The 21,606-nt window shown below is 36.0% G+C and overlaps 3 protein-coding genes across 4 annotated transcripts; all 3 read left to right on the top strand.

The window, feature by feature from the left end:
* Nucleotides 1-1,437: 1,437 nt before the first annotated feature.
* On the top strand, nucleotides 1,438-4,145 carry LOC149007968 (putative WRKY transcription factor 54). Of its 2 annotated transcripts, XM_089166648.1 has the most exons (5): nucleotides 1,438-1,543; nucleotides 2,394-2,473; nucleotides 2,884-3,231; nucleotides 3,397-3,504; nucleotides 3,605-4,145. In XM_089166648.1, the coding sequence occupies exons 3-5, from the start codon at nucleotides 2,945-2,947 to the stop codon at nucleotides 4,002-4,004; spliced, it is 795 nt and encodes a 264-aa protein (XP_089022774.1). In that variant the 5' UTR covers nucleotides 1,438-1,543; nucleotides 2,394-2,473; nucleotides 2,884-2,944; the 3' UTR covers nucleotides 4,005-4,145. The 2 variants fall into 2 exon arrangements, with proteins under 2 accessions (XP_089022774.1, XP_089022773.1); XM_089166647.1 differs by lacking the exon at nucleotides 1,438-1,543 and having other exon boundaries at nucleotides 1,831-3,231.
* A 1,856-nt stretch (nucleotides 4,146-6,001) lies between these two features.
* On the top strand, nucleotides 6,002-7,360 carry LOC149007969 (WRKY DNA-binding transcription factor 70-like). Its single transcript, XM_089167325.1, has 3 exons — nucleotides 6,002-6,333; nucleotides 6,555-6,659; nucleotides 6,753-7,360. The coding sequence occupies exons 1-3, from the start codon at nucleotides 6,038-6,040 to the stop codon at nucleotides 7,231-7,233; spliced, it is 882 nt and encodes a 293-aa protein (XP_089023451.1). The 5' UTR covers nucleotides 6,002-6,037; the 3' UTR covers nucleotides 7,234-7,360.
* A 7,377-nt stretch (nucleotides 7,361-14,737) lies between these two features.
* On the top strand, nucleotides 14,738-16,342 carry LOC149007970 (putative WRKY transcription factor 54). The gene is made up of 3 exons (XM_089167443.1): nucleotides 14,738-15,345; nucleotides 15,519-15,626; nucleotides 15,727-16,342. Exons 1-3 carry the CDS (start codon nucleotides 15,059-15,061, stop codon nucleotides 16,061-16,063), a joined length of 732 nt encoding a protein of 243 aa, XP_089023569.1. The 5' UTR covers nucleotides 14,738-15,058; the 3' UTR covers nucleotides 16,064-16,342.
* The last annotated feature ends 5,264 nt before the right edge of the window (nucleotides 16,343-21,606 follow it).

Raw genomic sequence — 21,606 nt, forward strand, 5'->3', positions numbered from 1 at the left:
GATAGTGCCGTTGATGTGGTGGTGCCTACTATTGGATGATCGCCTCGTAAATTTTATTAAATCTCGACTACTCAAAGCTTAGTTCAAAAATGATTTTTTTTTTCAGGTGTTTTTCCCCTTTTTCTTTTCACTTAAGTTAATAACAAGTGTGCATGATATTTTGAACAGCTGAAATTTAATAAAATTTGTGCAACGACCCTTTAAGTGTGGACATCACAAGAACCATCGCGTCAACAATACAACCCTAGCAAGATCTATCTTCTTTTCTCCCCTTATGCGACGTATACTCTGAACCAGCAACCATTGCCTTTTCTTTTATCTGTCCCTTGGTTGCCTCTAGCAATGGCAATTGCAGGGTACCATCATTTATTGGGAATTTCCACAAGAAAAATCTCGAATAGAGAGAAAGGCAATTAATTATTAATTAATTAATTAATTAATTAATTAATTAATTAATCAATGACAGAAAAGGGTAAAGTGGACAATGTCAAGTAACATGTGACACCTACAAGTAAGTCTTATCGATTGTTGGAATAGACAATTAATTAACATTTGCAAGTTGCATGTTGTAATTTATTCCTAATTAATTCCCATTAGGAATTAATTCCCATTATGTTTTAGGCTCATTTTGGTATCAATTATCATTGTCAATTATGAGAAATTTTCATTATTTTAAATTGTTTGGCATCTATTCTGAATTTTATTTTTATTTAAAATAATAGAAAAACCTCCAAAATCTATAATGAACTTTTTGTCCATTATGGATTATGATGAGAATTTCATTATCTTCATTTGTGTAATTTTACTTAAAGTTCTATAAGTAAGCTGAGGGTAAAATGAGTTCATACACATTCTTTTATAAGCAACCATTACTTTTTCCTTCGTTTCTCACTTGTTTACTATCATTTTTAACAATTTTTTATCTTGACACCAAACTTATTTTCCATTTCCTCATTTAAATTCACCCAACCATTTTTCATTCTTGACCAAAAATGAATTCTCTTCTATTTATTTTAAGTAGGCGTAATAGAGAATGAGAATTGATACCAAAAAGAGGTCCTTAAGAATCACCAATCTCAGATATTATCCTTCATTCCGCCAATCCTCGGAAACGACCGATCAAGTTCCAGCAAGGAACTCCTGAGACACAGTAACTCCAAGCCTAAATAGAGAAAATCGGAACCAATCGACCAAAGAACCCTAAGCCAATTAGTAATTTCCATCTCCTAGTCATACTGACGTCATTAGATTCAACCAGCCTAATAAGTAGTCACTAATTTGGAATGCGACCACAAGACAGTCCCTATCAACATTTCTTCCACCAAGCCGTCCTTCCCCATTATGCAGCTCCAACCTTTGTAGTAAACTCAGCTTCTATTCTACAGGTTGTACGTGTCGTGAAGTTGCAGCAGACAAGCTTACAAAGGTCCTTCAGGATCAACAACCCAGATGTTAGAGATATTTCAATCCTCAGTTACACTCATTCCAGCAAGGAACTCCTGCGACTTTGCCGCCTTGTTGGAACCAATCGACCAAAGACAAGGTACTTTTTAATTTCCATCTCCTATTCATCTGGTATTAGTTAATTAGTAAAGGACTAATATGGAGGACCACAAGACACCTATATTTTCTTCTTTTTTGCTGCCAGTTACTGGTATCCTCAGAGTTACCATATTAGGACAGCTTACAAAGATTCTAGACATAAACTTTCCTTCAAATCCAGTTCATGTTCTTGTAAAATGACCTCAACGGTACAGCATGAACCACATAGAGGAATACGCTATGCTATAGGTCTCACAACATATTCTAAGAAATATCCTTCTACACAGGCTGGCAGTCAAAGAATTCAAAGAATTTATTTTCCTTTCAGATTCATAGCATATACATCGTTGTAAGTTTTGGTGTCTATAGAATACAATTTAATACTTTATTTTATTCAGTGGAGGGCCTAGTAGTAAGAAATTTCAATTAATGCCAATGAGAACGAGGTTGAGAAATAGAGTTGAATGTTTGTAACTGCATATGTGACTCTGTGAGAGAAAACATTATTGTTAGCAGGTTTGATTTCTTCCTGCAATTTCTGCTGTCGTGTCCCCTCCAAGTCTGCTGTCATGTCCTTGTACGATGACATCAAGGGCACCGCCCAAAACACCAAGGAATCTACTACACCGAGTGTCTCAAAATAGATTCCAAGTTGATTTCTTCAAAGAAATGTAATGATTTGACTATTTGGCTTTTGGGTTCACATATAGGCTCTCAAGTTTTCGAAATACAATTTAAATATTTTATTTTTATGGATCAAATTATTTTGAGGACAGAGTATTTAAGTTGTTGTGATTTTGTTGCTTCCAAAAGGTTTCAATTGCTAACTCTATCATTGTCTATGAAATTAGGTTGCAGCTCATGTGGTCTTCCCATGCATGATAGCTGACACTGTCTCAGATGCTCCTACCGCTTGATCCTTCTTCTTTAGGTGAAGTACTGGTTTGATCAATGTTTAATTCAAAGCACACAATTAAAATAAGCCCCCAAATACACAGTAAAATCCTTGGATTAACCCTCATGATGAAGGGTATATACGATTACTAGATTAAGACCACTAGCATGCGAAAAGATACCTTCACTATTTTTTTATTGGGTTTCTTAAGAAAAAGATACTCAAAAACTCTTATCTCTTATCTATTTGCGTGGATGTGTTACAATAAACATTTGCAAGTTGCTTGCTTTTGGCGGTTGTGTACATCCTCTTCTACCATCGAGCTAGGTTCTAAAATTAATTTATTATTAAGTATAATTAATGGAATTAATTTACTAATCATGGAAGAGCTAGGTATCAATTCCCCAAACCACTTGCTTGCCTTCTTAATCCATATTATAAAACAGGAGAAACAGAATTCATGATTGGTAGATGTTGAAGTAGCAGAGAGCTTTCATACAGTCATTAATGGAGAACTCTTCTTCCATTGCCGGAAACTTGGCTTCATCTGCTAGGGAAAAGGTGATAGAAGAACTAGTACGAGGGCGTGAATTTGCTGCTCAGCTTAAACTTGTCCTCCATCATCAACTCAATGGGACTTTTGATCATGAATCTGTCACATCGGAGCATCTGGTAACCAAGGTATTGGGATCGTTCAAGGAGGCTCTTTCAATACTGAGTTACACCGAGTCCAACAAAGATTCTTTGACGTCGCCGCCTTTTCAGAATCAATGTGGATTGGGATCTCGGACAAGGTGACATTCTTGCTTTCTTCCATTACTGTTATGTTTATTCTTTAGAATCTACTGATTAGTGATCAGTGGTTAGGGACCTATACATTAGGGAGACCACCGACATACATATATCTTTAACACTCTTAATTACCATTGTTTGCTTATTAATGATTTCTTGAATCGTAGAAATATGCAACAAACATGGACCAGGATTAGAGCATGTCGGCCAATTGAAGATGATTATAGTTGGAGAAAATATGGGCAGAAAGAAATCCTCAATGCCAAACATTTAAGGTACTTCAGATCGTAAGAGAAATTAAATGTGTTAATTGTGTCAGTCGTAAAATTAATTAATCTGTACTCAAGCAATTTAATCAATTTTTGTGATCTCCAGGTGTTACTACAGATGCAGCCACAGGTTTAATCTGGGTTGTCAAGCAACGAAACAAGTTCAAAGAACAGACGATGTGTCACCAATGTTCTTAACCAAATATATAGGTCACCACACTTGCAAAGATATCCTTAAGCTCTCATCTATAGACATGGATTCTGCAACTGATGAAGAGGGTTTTATAATCAACTTTCAATCGAACACCGCAACAAAACAAGGCCATCCTTTCTTCTCAACCATCTGCTCTAGCAAAGAAGAACAAAGGAAACCCTTTGCTTCGGTAGACCAGCAATCCACAGGAGATTGCAGCAGGTTTCACATGGATATGCTGATGAATTCTGGTTATCTCAATGATGTATCTTATGATGATGAGTTATTTCACCTTAAAAATGAGAGCAATTAAGGGTCCCAATTGGGGTCAGTTTGACATAAATTTCCAATTTGTAAATGGAAGCTTGGACTGTTATCTCTTTGTTAGAAAGTAGAAGGTGATGTTGTCCTTGTACGAAGAAATCTAGAACATGTTATGACAATAAAATGATTTTGTTTTCAAATCTTGAAGGATGATTCAGAGGAAAGTCATGTAATTTTTGGTTGGACCCTTAAAATGAGGTTGGGCCATGGAACAGGTCAAATATCGAGTGACAATTCGGCCCAGATTCAGTGTTATAGGTTGATTACACAATGTTGTGAATTGAAGGATCAGGATGATGGATGGTTGGACAATTAGAAGAGTAAATTAAAAAAAAGGACAAAATAGTATAATTAGGTGTTTCTTCTACACTTCAAGGGTCAAACTTAACGCAAAAACACCAAGACAAAATTCTGTAAATTAAAGTATAATATCCTTTTCTCCCTCTTGTTCATAGCCATAGCCAAATAAATTTATATTATACTTGTTAAGGATAAGATATAATCTGCTAGAGTCTCTTAAGTAGTTGAGTTTGAATTTACACACATGAGGCATAGTTCATACCAAACACAAATATCTAATTTGTGTAATTCAAACTCTTGAGTAAGAGTCCAAGATTAATGTTGCACAAGACTCTTATAACTATAAATATGTAATCGTACAACAATCAATCTCAAGGAAGCAAATCACATTTTCGTGGACGTAGGTTGCAAAAATCAACTAATCCAGGCATATCCCTTGTCAAACTCTCTCACCCTCTATCTCTCCCTCTCATTCAGGAAAACGTCGCTCTCTCTTGGAAATTATGAACTTTAGCAGTACTCTACATTCAATATGAGTTGCGATGCTTTGCAACGACCTAGATTTTGGTTTGGGTGAAGTTTTGCTCAATTTTTTTTGTAGGGGTTGTTGACTGAGTTGCTGGCTTTTGTTATTTTCTATTTCTATGTCCTTTAAACACTAAAGGAACTTGTGATTTTGGGTGTAATAAGGACAACCACTACTTCTTTGATGAGAGTGTTAGTTCCTTTTAGCCTTTTTTTTTTTTTCTTCCCCTAGTACTCCTCATTTCATCTAATTCAAAAAAGTGTAATCCTTTTATTTAAAAATAAAAATACAAGTTTCGGTCCTCTTCCAAAAAATTAGTTAAAAGTTTTAGTATTCTTTGAAAAAGCCAGATTAAATCATGCTACAGGAATCACTGTATAGAAATTTCAAAAAACTTGAAGAAGGGGAGGGGGGTGATACGGCCCCTTGGGCGTTGTGGAAGCACAACATCATTTTTTCCTTCTCCCCTTTGTTACAATCAACATAGATTCTACCGTTACCCATGATTGCCTCAATGGTCAAAATTTGATTGTTCTCTTTAGGAACTACGGATCAAATATTAATAACTGAATTGAAAGACGGTAACATAAGAGACTCAAAAGTTAAAAAAAAAAATAAATAAATAAATTTCTATCTAAGTACTCAGTGTAATCAGTCCAAACTTGACCACGTGAAAACAGTGCGACCTTAGTTATTAACTTTAGACTAAACCAGTATTATTATTATTTGAATATTTTTTAAATTTAATTAATTAATAGTCCACTTGGAGTAATCGAACCAAATTGGCTATGAAAATCTATCTGGTCCTATACGAATCATGAATTCACTCTTAAAAAACTTGAATGCTTCATGGCAGACACGGCAATTTTTCAAAAGCATGTGTTTAAATGAATTATATATGGACTCATAAACAAGAGTGTGCAGCTAGTGGCTTAGATTATTAATGTTATATCAGCTGTGGGATCCATGCATGACTGTACCACCATGTTGACGCCGAAATAGCCTAAACTTAAGAAGAAAACAAATGGTCTAATGGCAAGGTGGGCTTGACTTAGAGTTGTTGATGGAGGACTTCAACGACAACAAGTTATATCCCTGCATCTTCCTCTTCACTGTTTATACATTAAGACCTCTCTACCACCGTTGTGCTATATAAGAAACAGAAGCCATGATAAATGTACAGAAGGTGAGAAGCAATGGAGTTTCATCCTCTGGCGGTTCAGAAGAAGGTGATGGACGAAATATTTCAGGGTTGTATATCTACTGCTGAACTTCAAAGAATCCTTCGCGAGCTCAACAGTTTAGGTCATGATAGGTCAAATATCGCTGAGGATCTGACGAGAAAGATATTGAGATCATTCACTGAAGCTCTTTCAAAACTTAGTTCCATTGATTCCAGCGAGGTTCCTGCAAGGACCTATGAGGGTTCTGAAGATAGCAGAATAAATTCCACCAACAACAAGCGACGCAAAAGGCCAGTAGCCGAGAGAGGGTGGTTCTCAAAATGACTTATCATTATTTTATTATAATTAATATTGTCTTTTTATTCTTTTTGTATATATTTTTCAATGCATGTAATGTTTAAGATGGATGAGTTTTTTGTTTTCATTTTTATTTTTATTACTCTTTATCCAATTCAGGTTTTGGAATTTAAGTGAGATATTCATTTGAGTGTTTTGATTTGTTTACTAACTATTTCATATACACTTGTAGAAATGTGCAAGATATGTGGACAGAAATTACATCTGTGCCCATTGATGATGGTTTTACATGGCAAAAATATGGACAAAAGAAGATCCTCAATGCCAAACATCTAAGGTCTTCAATTTCCTCATTACTATATCTAAGAGACAAGAGAGAGATTTTGCATTCTTCTTGGAATTTTCATTAATCGAGTTTCTTGATTTGTAGGTGCTATTTCAAGTGTGCCTACAAGGATGATCAAGGTTGTCAAGCAACTAAACGAGTCGAAAGAATTAAAGATGACCCACCAACATTTTGGACCAAATACATAGGCCACCACACATGCCAAGATTTCCTCAAGGCCTCATTCATGGAATCTACAAATGAAGAGGGTCTTCTGATCAAATTTGCATCAAACACCTCAACCAAACAAGAACCCATTTTCTCTCTATCATTCTTATCAACTAGAGAAGAACACAGACAAATCTCTACCCCAAAAGCACAAGACTACAGTCCATCATCCTATTTAGGAGACCTTCCACTACAAGATTCGATCAACTTCAAGCCACACATGACAAAATCAACATCACCATCGTCAACCTTGCATGACGATTTTGTTTCAGGGTGTCCCATCAGCCCCCCTAGTATCTTTGATATTGATATGGAGTTGATAGAATCCTTTAATTTATCTCAATCATCTTTTCCATGATGAATAAGATGTTTCATCATATAATTGTGTTCTCAAAAACTTATTTAGTGGCATATGCCTAAACATGTTTCACTTCTCTCTACAATAAAAGCAAAAGGAAAATGGATTAACACCTGCCACATGCTTACAATGGAACTGAACTCATGTTTAGTTGCCTTTGGAATTAGAATAGAAAAGGATTTCAAAGCAAATGACAATGAGAATCCAAATGGATGACATCTGTAGTTAATTGTATTAAGGTTTTTTTAATAACATCCATTGAGTCATCCAATACAACTTACATGATGATTTGGTTTCTGAAAATATGTCTCCACGTACAATATGCATTGTATTTCATAAAATGTTCTCGACGACAACAATAGAATAAAGCTTCAAGTACAGGTGTCAATTATTGTATTGGTCAAGTAATTTTAAGAGACTTATTATCTCGTATTAGGTATTGCATCATATTAATCATTACAATATGATGAAATCCCATATATATCATTAACCAAAAAACGAAAAGAAAAATTAACAATATATTTTATATGGATTGCATAGATAAATATCAACTAAGTATTATGTCCTATTGTTACATACTTCAAAGTTTACACATACAAAAGATAAGTCTAGTGGACACCAACTCAACTCAACTAAAGCCTTATCGGTTGGTGGAATCATTAATATATACAAAAGGAACAGAGGAATAATTAATGTTTGCAAGTTGCTCTTGGGCTGTGATTCCATCCTTAATTGTTTCCATTAGATTTTAATAATCCCAATGTCATAATTGCGTGACTCTCCATAAACGTCCGCATTCCAGCATGTTAGTGCTGCTTCTACCAAAAAAAAAAAAAAAAGAAGAAGAAGAAGAAGGAAGGAAAGGAAAGAAGAGTATTGTGCTGCGAACCAGATAAGGTGAACCTGAAATGCAACGTGATAGGGCTGACGTCATCTGAGATGATAGGGCTTACGCCATCTGGACTTTCTATTAACAAACATTACGCAATTTGTTTATAAATTAGTGGTCATTAAATTTTCCGAAAATCCGCAACAGATCAATCTCATTCATTGTTTCTTCCACCAAGCCCTCAGCTTCTGTTCTGAAAACTTGATTCAAGAACTACTTCATGGTCATGAAGTTGTAGCCTAGCTTCAACTTCTGCTTCATGGATACTCATCTAAACTGTTCAGGACTCACAATGACGGCAGAAGTCTGGTAACCTAAGATGTTGAGATCTTTCATGGAGGTCCAACAAGCTTCCTGCGACTTTGCCAATATGGGAATCAATCAAAGAGAAGGTGACTTTTTCTATCTATTTTTCATCTTTGATCTATAGAATCTAGTGCATAGTTGGTTAATAATCTAAGGGCATACATGGAGGACACACTATTTTTTTTCTTTGATATCCCTGGAGTTACCATATTGGGTTTCTTTTTGTGCTTCAAGACCATATAAATTAAATGATGGTTGGATGATTTCATTTATGGGTGTTTTGATTTCTATCCAACATATAAACATGTTTTTGTCAAGAGTTACTCTTATGCCCATCCAACGTAATCACGCTTGGCTAGAGTACTATGAAAATGAGAGTGATCAAAGACAAAAAAGAGGTGAATGAATCTGAATATGAGTGTCTCTAAAAAAAAGATTTAGGCCTATGAGCTTACCTCTAAACCTGGCTCGTGTCTTCTTGTAAAATGACCTCAAAGACACACTATCAGGCGTAAAGGAATACTTATGCTGTGGGTCTCACAGCATTTTCTAGGAAATATCCTTTCTCCCAGGCTGGAAGTCAAAGAATTCAAAGAATTTATTCTTCTAAAATACCATATGATATTTCACTTCTTTTGATGTAACCCGTGATAGGAGAGGAGCAGGGAAGTTTCAACAACTTGGCAGAGAATGCCATTGAGAGATAAGAGAGTTAAATGTTTGTAACTGCATAAAGTGCCCTATGTGAGAGATTTGTTGTTACCAAGTTTCGATTGATTGACGTCATTGGACAAGGGCACCACCTTAATCACACTAAGGAAACACCCATAGTAGACTCAAGTTAATTTTTTTGCCTTCTACACAGCATAGGCTGGCAGTCAACGAAATGCAAAATTTTATTTATTTTTTAAGCTTTAGGGTTCGCAAATGCCCTTAAAGTTCTTGCGTTTCCCAAGATACAAGTTAAATATTCTATTTAAAAGATAGGGTTATTTCAATAACTAAACAATATTGTTCTTCTAAAAACTCTTTGCCGCTAATGTTGTGCAGTATCTTTCACGATTGCAAATAAAAATAAATAATTTGGTTTACTATGCTTGAAATTTCTTTCCAACATAGTCACATTCAGTGCATAATGACCTAAGTCTTCCTCAACCCATACTTAATCTTGGTTTGCTGGGGTACCTTAATCCTCTACCTTTGAGGGAGTTTATCCCCTAGATCTAGACAAGGCACAAGGGATAAGTGCCAAATCTTAGAATATATATATATGAATCCCACACTTACCACGTAGGGCTTCCTTGGAAATTCATCCCGAGTATATGTACTCTTTTTTTCTTTTCTTTTCTTTTTTTTTTTCCCAATAATATGGGGAGGTAAGGGGGGGGGTGGTTGGGGGTGTGAGAGTGGCGACGATGGGTTAGGAATTGTGGTTGGTGACTGCGGAAGGTAAGGTATGACTATCATGGGTATTGAAAGTAATTCCTCCAAACTTGTCAAATTTTAAGATATTGCAATTAATGAATCAGACATTATTACCATTTTTATTAACAATTAATTAAGCAAATCCATTCCATGCTAGCAGCCAAAGCTGTCACCAAAATATGACAAAGGCTTGCACATCATGTGGGCTTCTAGAGCATGATGCATTAGTTATAATTTAATTATTGATGAAAAGAGTATAATTTAATTTATCCATCACCCTCAACCACCGAGGTTCTACAAATTATTGACTATTTATAATTTGATAACAATATGTTTATCTATTATGAAACAGCTATCAGTTCCCTCAGTCCACTTGCCTTCTTAATCTAAAAAATAAGAAATGGGAGAAACAAGAAAATCTAACAGAACTCATGTTTGCAAGAAGTTGGGAAGTAGAGAGCTTTCATATTCTCAGAAACTAATGGAGAACTCTTCTTCTCTGGCCAGAAACTTAACTTAATCTACTAGGGAAAAGGTGATAGAAGAACTAGTTATAGGCCGTGAATTTGCTGCCCAGATTAAACATATCCTCCATCATCAACTAACCAGAACTGCTGATCATGACTTTGTCATGGTGGAGCATCTGTTAACTAAGGTGCTCTTTTTTCTGGTAGGAAAGAATTTGATTTATTTGAAGGGAGAATCCCCTAGTACAACCTATACTTAATATGTAAAGCCCAGAGTTCAACGAGGCTCTTTAACCAAGGTGCTCGGATTGTTCAAGGAAGCTCTTTCAATGCTGAGTTACACTGAGTCGTCTTTTCAGAATCAATGTGGATTGGGATCCCGGACAAGGTGATATTCTTGCTTCCTTTCATTGCTACTCGTCTTTAATCTACAAAATCTAGTGATTAGTGACTGGTGGTTAAGGAACTATTAGAGGGACCACAGACATACACCTTTTCTGCACTCAGTAACCATTAGTTGCTTATTGGAGATTTGTTGATTAGTAGAAAATATGACCACAAACATCCTCAAGGTACCAGAGATTGAGAGAGAATCACGCCAGTTTTTCAAAAGCACGTACTTAATTATGCCACACTTCTTTAAATTATCTAGTGGCAACATTTTATAATTTTTTGGCAAGTTGTAATATAGAAACATAGGTTAGATGATTACATCATCTGCGGGATCCATGAATGACCATACCATGTTGATGGATGACTTTCAATCATCTTAAGCTATCACCATGCATCTTTCACTTTATTGCTTATGCATTGATCAGAAAAATCTCCAATTGATAGAAACCATTGTTGTATTATATAAGAAACAGAAATTGCAGTCCAGATCCTCCTTATCTAGCCTGCTCCTTCACCTGTTCTCCTACACTTACATGAGGTAGTAGGACACTCACAAGACCTGCCCATGTCAAGCCGGAAAGTGTGAATCCTACACTATTGTCATGAGTATGAAAAGATGGGTGAAGGGGCAGACTGGGTACTACAGAAGAGGTGCCGAGAATGAGAAGCAATTTTTTTTCTTTCACTAGTTCGTTACTCATTTGATTTTAATTTTGAGATTCACTTGAGTTGTGCCTTGAAACTAATAATTCGATATTGATTTATAGAAGTATCCAAGACACTTGGACATGGATGAAGATAACGTCTATGCCCATTAAAGATGGTTTTACTTAATGAAAATATGGGGAGAAAAGTATTCTTAATGCCAAACATCTAAGATTCTCATTTTTCTCATTGAAGAGGGAGATTTCTGGTTTTTTTTTTTTTTTTTTTCGGGGAGGCGGCTGGGGGGAGGAACTTTTGGTAATCAACACTGTTGTTTCCTTGTCCCTACTTAAGGTGCAAGTACAAGGACTATCAAGGTTGTGCGGCAACTAAACAAGTCGAAAGAATTAAGGACGAACCACCAACAGTTTGGATCAAATACATAGGCCACACACATGCCAAGGTCTCCTCAAGACCATCTTCATGGATTCTACAGATGAAGATGGTCTTTTGCTCAACTTTGCATCAAACACCACAACTGAACAACAGCCTATTTGTGCTTCATCATTTTCTCAACTAGAGAAGAACACAAGCAATGGTTTTAGAATACATTGCATCTTCCTCTGTGGAATATCTTCCACAACAGTATTTGATCGACTTTAACACACGCACGACAACAGCAGCAGCATTGTCATCAACCATTCATAGAAATTTTGTTTTAGGGTCTTCCACTAGCTCTTGTAGCAGCTTCATATTAATATGGACTTGATTGAATCCCTTTTTTATCGATGGTTTGTTCTCTGATGAATAAGATGTTTCAGCACATATATTTAATGTAGTCAATTTTGTTCCCCAAAGCTTATTTGAAGGATTGTAGAGAAGAATTGTCCTATCATTTGACACATAGGGTATGAAATCAATGTTAGGTTTGTTACATGCACTTCCAAATAAAAAGACTACTTACATGGAATCCTTCTCCTTTCCCTTAACCTTGTCTTTCACTTTTTTGATGTAGGCTCCGACATCGGCACACATTGCTTTCCCCTCTTGTCCTAGATCTTGGTAAGGTAGTGCTGCTGACATGTTGGTGCCTACTATTGGATGGTCGTCTCGTGAATTTTATTAAATTTCAGCTGCCCAATACATGGTTTAGTTCGTTTAAAAGAAAAACTGATTTTTCCCCCTTTTCACTGAAGTTGGTAACAAGTGTGCATGATTCTTTGAGTGGCTGAGATTTAATAAAATTTATGTAATGACCATCCAAGTAAAAAAAACAGCCCTAGGAAGATCTATCCTCTTTTCTCCCTTCTGTAACTCGTGAACCAGCAACCAATATTGCCTTCTCTTTCATCTATACCTTTGTTGCTTCCAGCTATGGCAATTGCAGGTACCTACCATTTTTTGGGAAATCTCCACAAGAAATATCTCGAATAGAGAGAACGGGAATTAATTAATTAATTAATTAATTAATTAATCAATGACAAAAAAGGGTAAAGTGGACAATGTCAAGTAACATGTGACACAGTGACACCAACAAGGCAACAAGTAAGTCTTATCGATTGTTGGAATAGACAATTAATTAACATTTGCAAGTTGCAAGTTGCAAGTTGTAATTTATTCATAATTAATTCCTAATTAATTCCCATTATGTTTTAATAATCCCAATTTCCTGTTTTCCTTCATTCCGCCAGTCTCGGAAAACGACCGCATTCTAAGTTTCCAGCATGGTATCGGGAGACACGGATAACTCAAAAGCAAAAATAGAACAAATCTGAACCGTACGTTACAGAACCGGAAACCAATTATAGATGTAAGGTGACGGTGAAGTGCTACGTAACAGGGCCGACGTCAGATGAGTTAACCAGCCCTAAATTTACTTGTCAGTAATAAATAAGTGAAGACAGATCTCATCTCCTTCATCATTTCCTCCACCAAGCCGTCCTTCCCCCATTATGCAGCTTCAACCTTTGAAGTAAACTCAGCTTCTCTTCTACAGTTTGTCGTCGTGAAGTTGCAGTAGCCAAGCTTCAACTGGTCCTTCATGATCAACAACTCAGATGTTAGAGATATTTCAATCCACAGTTACACTCATTCCAGCAAGGAACTCCTGCGACTTTGCCGCCTTGTTGGAACCCATCGACCAAAGACAAGGTACTTTTTAATTTTCATCAACTATTCCTCTGGTATTAGTTAATTAGTAATGGACTAATATGGAGGACCACAGGACATCCATATTTTCTTGTTTTTTGCTGCCATTTACTGGTATCCTCAGAGTTACCATATTAGGACAGCTTACAACCGATTCTAGACCATCCACCCACCCAAAAAAACTTACACATGATTTTTTGGGTTGTGGAAACATGGAAGTTGAGAGTACTGTTGTGCCCATCCAAGATAACTATATGCTTGGCAAGAACACTGTGAGAATGAGAAGGGGGGGGGGGGGAGAAGGGGAAATTTTGTTCAATGTAAGTGAATATTAGTGTATACGAGGGGAAATAATTAGGGTTTCATGAACTTTCCTTCGAATCCAGCTCATGTTCTTGTAAAATGACCTCAACGGCACAGCACGAACCACGTAGAGGAATACACTATGCTGTAGGTCTCACAACATATTCTAAGAAATATCCTTCAGCACAGGCTGGCAGTCAAACAATTCAAATAATTTATTTTCCTTTCAGGTTCATAGAATATTCATCCTTGTAAGTTTTTGTGTCTCAAGAATACAATTTAATATTTCATTTTATTCAGTGGAAGGCCTAGCAGTAGGAAATTTCTAACCAAGCCAATGAGAACGAGGTTGAGAGATATAGTTGAACGATTTTGACTACATATGTGCCTCCATGAGAGAAAACAGTATTGTTATCAGGTTTGATTTCTTCCTCCATGTCTGTTGTCATGTCCCCTCCAAGTCTGCTGTCATGTCCTTATACAATGACATCCAGGGCACCGCCCAAAACACCAATAAATCTACTACACCAGGCGTCTCAAAATAGATTCTAAGTTTATTTCTTGAAAGAAATGTAATGATTTAACTATTTAGCTTTTGGGTTCACATATAGCCTCTCAAGTTTTTATAAGTTTTAAAATACAATTTAAATATTTTATTTTTATGGATCCAATTATTTTGGGGATAGAGTATTTAAGTTGTTTTTGTGATGTTGCTTTCAAAGGTTTCAATTGCTAACTCTATCATTGTCTACGAAATGAGTTGCACCTCATGTGGTCTTCCCAAGCATGATAGCTTACCATGTCTCAGATGTTCCTACCGCTTGATCCTGCTTCTTAATTCAAAGCATACAATTAAGGTAAGCGATGGAGGGTGTAAGATTTACCAAAAAGAAAACGATGGAGGGTATAAGATTCCTAATTAAGACCACCAGCATGTGAAAAGATACCTTCACTACTATTTGCGTTTCTTAAGAAAAAGATACTCAAACTCTTATCTATTTGCGTGGATGTGTTACAATAAACATTTACAAGTTGCTTGCTTTTGGCGGTTGTGTAGATCATCTTCAACCATCGAGGTTCTAGAAAATTAATTAATTATTAATTATAATTAATGGAATTAATTTACTAATCATGGAAGAGCAGAGAGCTTGCCACTTGCTTGCCTTCTTAATCCATATTATAAAACAGGAGAAACAGAATTCGTGATTGGTAGATGTTGAAGTAGCAGAGAGCTTTCATACAGTCATTAATGGAGAACTCTTCTTCCGTTGCCGGAAACTTGGCTTCATCTGCTAGGGAACAGGTGATAGAAGAACTAGTACGAGGCCGTGAATTTGCTGCTCAGCTCAAACTTGTCCTCCATCATCAACTCAATGGAACTTTTGATCATGAATCTGTCACAGTGGAGCATCTGGTAACCAAGGTACTGGGATCGTTCAAGGAGGCTCTTTCAATACTGAGTTACACCGAGTCCAACAAAGATTCTTTTACGTGGCCGCCTTTTCAGAATCAATGTGGATTCGGATCTCAGACAAGGTGACATTCTTGCTTCCTTCCATTAATGTCATGTTTATTCTTTAGAATCTACTGATTAGTGATCATTGGTTAGGGAACTATATATTAGGGGAACCGCCGACATACATGTATCTTTGCTGTTCTTAGAGTCTTAGTTACCATGTTTTGCTTATTAATAATTTATTGAATCGTAGAAATATGCAACAAACATGGACCAGGATTAGAGCATGTCGGCCTGTTGAAGATGATTATAGTTGGAGAAAATATGGGCAGAAAGAAATCCTCAATGCCAAACATTTAAGGTACTTCAGATCGTAAGAGAAATTAAATGTGTTTTTTGTGTTAGCCGTAACATTAATTAATCTGTAATCAAGCAATTTAATCAATTTTTGTGATCTCCAGGTGCTACTATAGATGCAGCCACAGGTTTGATCTAGGTTGTCAAGCAACGAAACAAGTTCAAAGAACAGACGATGAGTCACCGACGTTCTTAACCAAATATATAGGTCACCACACTTGCAAAGATATCCTTAAGCTCTCATCTATAGACATGGATTCTGCAGCTGATGAAGAGGGTTTTATAATCAACTTTCAATCGAACACCTCGACAAAACAAGGCCATCCTTTCTTCTCAACCTTCTGCTCTAGCAAAGAAGAACAAAGGAAACCCTTTGCTTCGGTAGACCAGCAATCCACAGGCGATTGCAGCAGGTTTCACATGGATATGCTGATGAATTAATTCTGGTTATCTGAACGATGTATATTATGATGATGAGTTATTTCACCTAAAAAATAAGAGCAATTAAGGGTTCCAACTGGGTCAGTTTGACATAAAGTTCCAATTTGTAAATGGAAGCCTGAACTGTTATCTCTTTGTCAGAAAGTAGAAGGTGATTTTGTCCTTGTACAAAGAAATCTAGGACATGTTAGCTAGGACAATCAAATGATTTGGTTTTCAAGTCTTGAAGGATGATTAAGAGAAAAGTCATGTAATTTTTGTTTGGACCCCTAAAATGAGGTTGGGCCATGGAACAGGTCGAATATCGAGTGACAATTCGGCCCACATTCAATGTTATAGGTTGATTACACAATGTTGTGAATTGAAGGATCAGGATGATGGATGGTTGGACAATTAGAAAAGAAAGTGAGTTAAAAAATAAATAAATAAATAAAAAAAGGGACGAAATAGTATAATTAGGTGTTTCTTCTACACTTCAAGGGTCAAACTTAACACAAAAACACCAAGACAAAATTCTGTAAATTAAAGCATAATATCCTTTTTCTCCCTCTTGTTCATAGCCATAGCCAAATAAATTTATATTGTACTTGTTAAGGATAATTCTAGTTTTTTGCATTTTGAGGGCAAAACAGAAAACCTACGTACAGGCAACCCTAGCTGAACCTAAGGGTGCCCTTGCCCCCACTACTCCATGTGTGCAAGGCTTCAAAAACTCTACTCAAACTCAACTACTTCCTCCATGCATGCAAGGCTTCAAGAATCAAATTCAAACTTAACTACTTAAGAGACTCTAGCAAATTACATCTTATCCACAAGTGGATCAGACTCACAGTTGCACACACATGAACTCAGATTTATACACACATGAGGCATAGTTCATACCAAACACAAATATTTGATTTGTGTAATTCAAACTCTTGAGTAAGAGTCCAAGATTAATGTTGCACAAAACTCTTATAACTATAGATTGTAATCGTACAACAGTCAATCTCAAGGAAGCAAATCACATTTTCGTGGACGTAGGTTGCAAAAATCAACTAATCCAGGTATATCCATTGTCAAACTCTCTCACCCTCTATCTCTCTTGGAAATTATGGACTTTAGCAATACTCTACATTCAATATGAGTTGCGATGCTTTGCAATGACCTAGATCTTGGTTTGGGTAAAGTTTTGCTCAATTTTTTTTTAGGGGTTGTTGAACTGAGTTGCTGGCTTTTGTTGTTTTCTATTCCTATGTCCTTCAAACGCTAAAGGAACTCGTGATTTTGGGCGTAATAAGGACAACCACTATTTCTTTGATGCAAGTGTTAGTTCCTTTTAGTGTGTTTTTTCCCTAGTACTCCTCATTTCTTCTAAATCAAAAAGAGTCGATCTGATCATTTTATTTAAAATAAAAATAAAAATACAAGTTTCAATCTTCTTCCAAAAAATAAATTAAAAGTTTAAGTATTTTTTGGACAAGCCTGATTAAATCATGCTTGAAGAATCACTTTATAGAAATTTCAAAAAACTTGAAGAGGCGGGGGGGCATTGGGGAAGCTCCACCCCTATACAACATCATTTTTTCCTTCTCCCCTTTGTTACAATCAACATAGACTCTACCGATACCCATGATTGCCTCAATGGTCAAAATTTAATTGTTCTCTTTGGGAACTACGGATCAAGTATTAATAACTGAATTGAAAAACGGTAACTTAAGAGACTCAAAAGTTAAAAAAGAAATAAATAAATAAATTTCTATCTAAGTACTCAGTGTAATTGCATGGGAAAGCAAGCTAAGTGACAATTCCAAATAACTCTAATCTTCAGTCCAAACTTTATAACTTTAGACTAAGCCAGTATTATTATTAGTTGAATACTTTTGAAATTTAGTTAATTTATACTCCTCTTGGAGTAACTGAACCAAATTGGTTGTAATGAAAATCTATCAGGGCCTATACGAATCATGAATTCACTCTTAAAAAACTTGAAATCCTTCATGGCAGACACGGCAGTTTTTCAAAAGCATGTGTTCAAATGAATTATATATGGACTCATAAACAAGAGTGTGCAGCTAGTGGCTTAGATTATTAATGTTATATCAGCTGTGGGATCCATGCATGACTGTACCACCATGTTGACGCCGAAATAGCCTAAGCTTAAGAAGAAAACAAATGGTCTAATGGCAAGGTGGGTTTGACTTAGAGTTGTTGATGGAGCCATGGAGGACTTCAACGACAACAAGTTATATCCCTGCATCTTCCTCTTCACTGTTTATACATTAAGACATCTCTACCACTGTTATGCTATATAAGAAACAGAAGCTTTAATAAGCGTACAGAGGGTGAGAAGCAATGGAGTTTCATCCTCTGGCGGTTCAGAAGAAGGTGATGGACGAAATATTTCAGGGTTGTATATCTACTGCTGAACTTCAAAGAATCCTTATCGAGCTCAACAGTTTAGGTCATGATAGGTCAAATATCGCTGAGGATCTGACGAGAAAGATATTGAGATCATTCACTGAAGCTCTTTCAAAACTTAGTTCCATTGATTCTAGCGAGGTTCCTGCAAGGACCTATGAGGGTTCTGAAGATAGCAGAATAAATTCCACCAACAACAATCGACGCAAAAGGCCAGTAGCCGAGAGAGGGTGGTTCTCAAAATGACTTATCATTATTTTATTATAATTAATATTATCTTTTTATTCTTTTTGTATATATTTTTCAATGCATGTAATGTTTAAGATAGATGAGTTTTTCAATTCAGGTTTTGGAATTTAATTGAGATATTCATTTGAGACTTTGAGTGTTTTGATTTGTTTACTAACTATTTAATATACACTTGTAGAAATGTGCAAGATACATGGACAGATATTACTTCTGTGCCCATTGATGATGGTTTTACTTGGCAAAAATATGGACAAAAGAATATCCTCAATGCCAAACATCTGAGGTCTTCAATTTCCTCATTACTGTATCTAAGAGACAAGAGAGAGATTTGCATTCGTCTTGGGATTTTTCATTAATCGAGTTTCTTGATTTGTAGGTGCTACTTCAAGTGTGCCTACAAGGACAATCAATGTTGTCAAGCAACTAAACGAGTCGAAGAATTAAAGATGACCCACCAACATTTTGAACCAAATACATAGGCCACCACATATGCCAAGATTTCCTCAAGGCCTCATTCATGGAATCTACAAATGAAGAGGGTCTTCTGATCAAATTTGCATCAAACACCTCAACAAAACAAGAACCCATTTTCTCTGTATCATTCTTATCAACTAGAGAAGAACACAGACAAATCTTTAGCCCAAAAGCACAAGAATACAGTCCATCATCCTATTTAGGAGACCTTCCACTACAAGATTCGATCAACTTCAAGCCACCCATGACAACATCAACATCAGCAACCCTAGTATCTTTGATATTGATATGGAGTTGATAGAATCCTTTTATCTCAATCATCTTTTCCATGATGAATAAGATGTTTCAGCATATAATTTTGTTCCCAAAAACTTATTTAGTGGCATATGCCTAAACATGTTTCACTTCCCTCTACAATAGAAGCAAAATGAATAGGGATTAACACCTGCCACATGCTTGCAATGGAACTGAACTCATGTTTAGTTACCTTTGGAATTAGAATAGAAAAGGATTTCAATGCAAATGACAATGAGAATCCAAATGGATGACATCTGTAGTTAATTATATCAAGGTTTTTTTATTAACATCCATTGAGTCATCAGTTTACTTTGTAATTTCATGTGTCCCACATGCTGATTTGGTTTCTGAAGATATGTGTCTCCATGTACAATATGCATTGCATTTCATAAGACGTTTTCAACAAAAATAATAGATTAAAGTTTGAAGTACAGGGTCAAGTATTGTATTAGTCAAGTGATTTTAGGAGACTTATTATCTTTTATTAGGTATTGCATCATATTAGTCAATACAGTATGATGAAATCCAATATGTCATTAACCAAAAAAATTAAAGAAAAATTAACAATATATTTTATATGGATTGCATAGATAAATATCAACTAGTATTGTGACATTTTTCGCTAAAAGGGTCATTTTATAAAGCGAAGAAGAAAAAGAAAAAAAATACAAGAATTAGAACCTTAAGAGGAACCAACTCGCTCACCCGCAACAACAGTTGCCCCCATTACATCTTTCCTTACTGATTCCTACTCACATTTGATAACTATTAACCATTAGAATTGGGCACTTACTGACATCCACTTTTGGTTCAGTGACACACAAAATGTCTGGTTGATGAGTCATTAACAAAAGTTTAAGAGCTCTCCTCCCAGACGCATTACCAATGTAGCGAATATTCCAAAAGAAAAGCTTCATAGTAACATTTACATAGCAACACTGTCTTCTCCCAATGAGAGGCTCTTATTTATTGTAGATACTTTCTCTAAAGCTGCATCTACTTTCTTAAATTCCTTTGCCATAGAACCCTTTTTATTTGTTAACACTTTCCTCACTGCATGAGCCTTCTTAGGACGACCAGGCTTTTGACGAAAAAAAACTACTTCCAATTGCAGGGTTCCATTACTTTCCAGTCTGGCCAAACTCTGATGGGTCCCACCAGATTCTAAATCATCCTCCCTAGTTGCCACATCAGCCCCCATTGAGCCCCCTCTTAAACACTTAATTTCCTTCATTGACTGAAATTCTAATTACTTTCTCAGCTTTGGGTCCCACCAATGAACATCCCAAAGAAAGGTTTCCAATTTGATAAGAACTCTTACACACAATAAGAACTTTTTGAAATTCAAATGAATTGGCCGAACCACAACATTCTTATCTGGTCCCACTAGTGAATTCCCCAAAGGAAATTCACCAACTGATTTAGAATCTTAGCCACATCTAAGGATTTTTGAAATTCAAAAATGTTGGCCGAACCACTAACCTCAAATTCATCTTCGAGGCCCACATGAGAACTCCCCAAATGAAGAAAACTAAAGAAAATTTGCTTCTCCTAAGCTCTAGAAAATGTACCACATAGAGGAATACAGTATGATGTAGGTCTCAGCATATTCTAAGAAATATCCTTACGCACAGGCTAGCAGTCAAAGAATTCAAATAATTTATTTTCCTTTTAGGTTTATAGCATATATATCCTTGTAAGTTTTTGTATCTTTGGATTACCATTTAATATTTCATTTTATTCAGTGGAAGGCCTAGTAGTAGAAAATTTCTAACAACGCCAATGAAGCACGAGGTTGAGAGATAGAGCTGAACGTTTGTGACTGCATATGTGCCTCTGTGGGAGAAAACATCATTGTTAGCATGTTTGATTCTTCCTCCAAGGCTGTTGTCATGTCCTTGTACAATGACATCAAGGGCACCGCCCAAAACACCAAGGAATCTACTATCCTGAAGGTCTCAAAGTAGATTCCAAGTTTATTTCTTCAAATAAATGTAATAATTTGACTATTTGAATTTTAGCTGGGTTCCCATGTAGCCTCTCAAGTTTTTGTACTTTTCTCCATCCAAAAAAAAAAAGTTTTTGTATTTTTAAAAATAAAATTTAAATTTATTTTTATGTAT

The sequence above is a fragment of the Hakea prostrata genome, chromosome 8, assembly GCF_041222555.1.
Source record: "Hakea prostrata isolate BN-2017 chromosome 8, UWA_Hpros_2, whole genome shotgun sequence".
Taxonomy (NCBI): Eukaryota; Viridiplantae; Streptophyta; class Magnoliopsida; order Proteales; family Proteaceae; genus Hakea; species Hakea prostrata.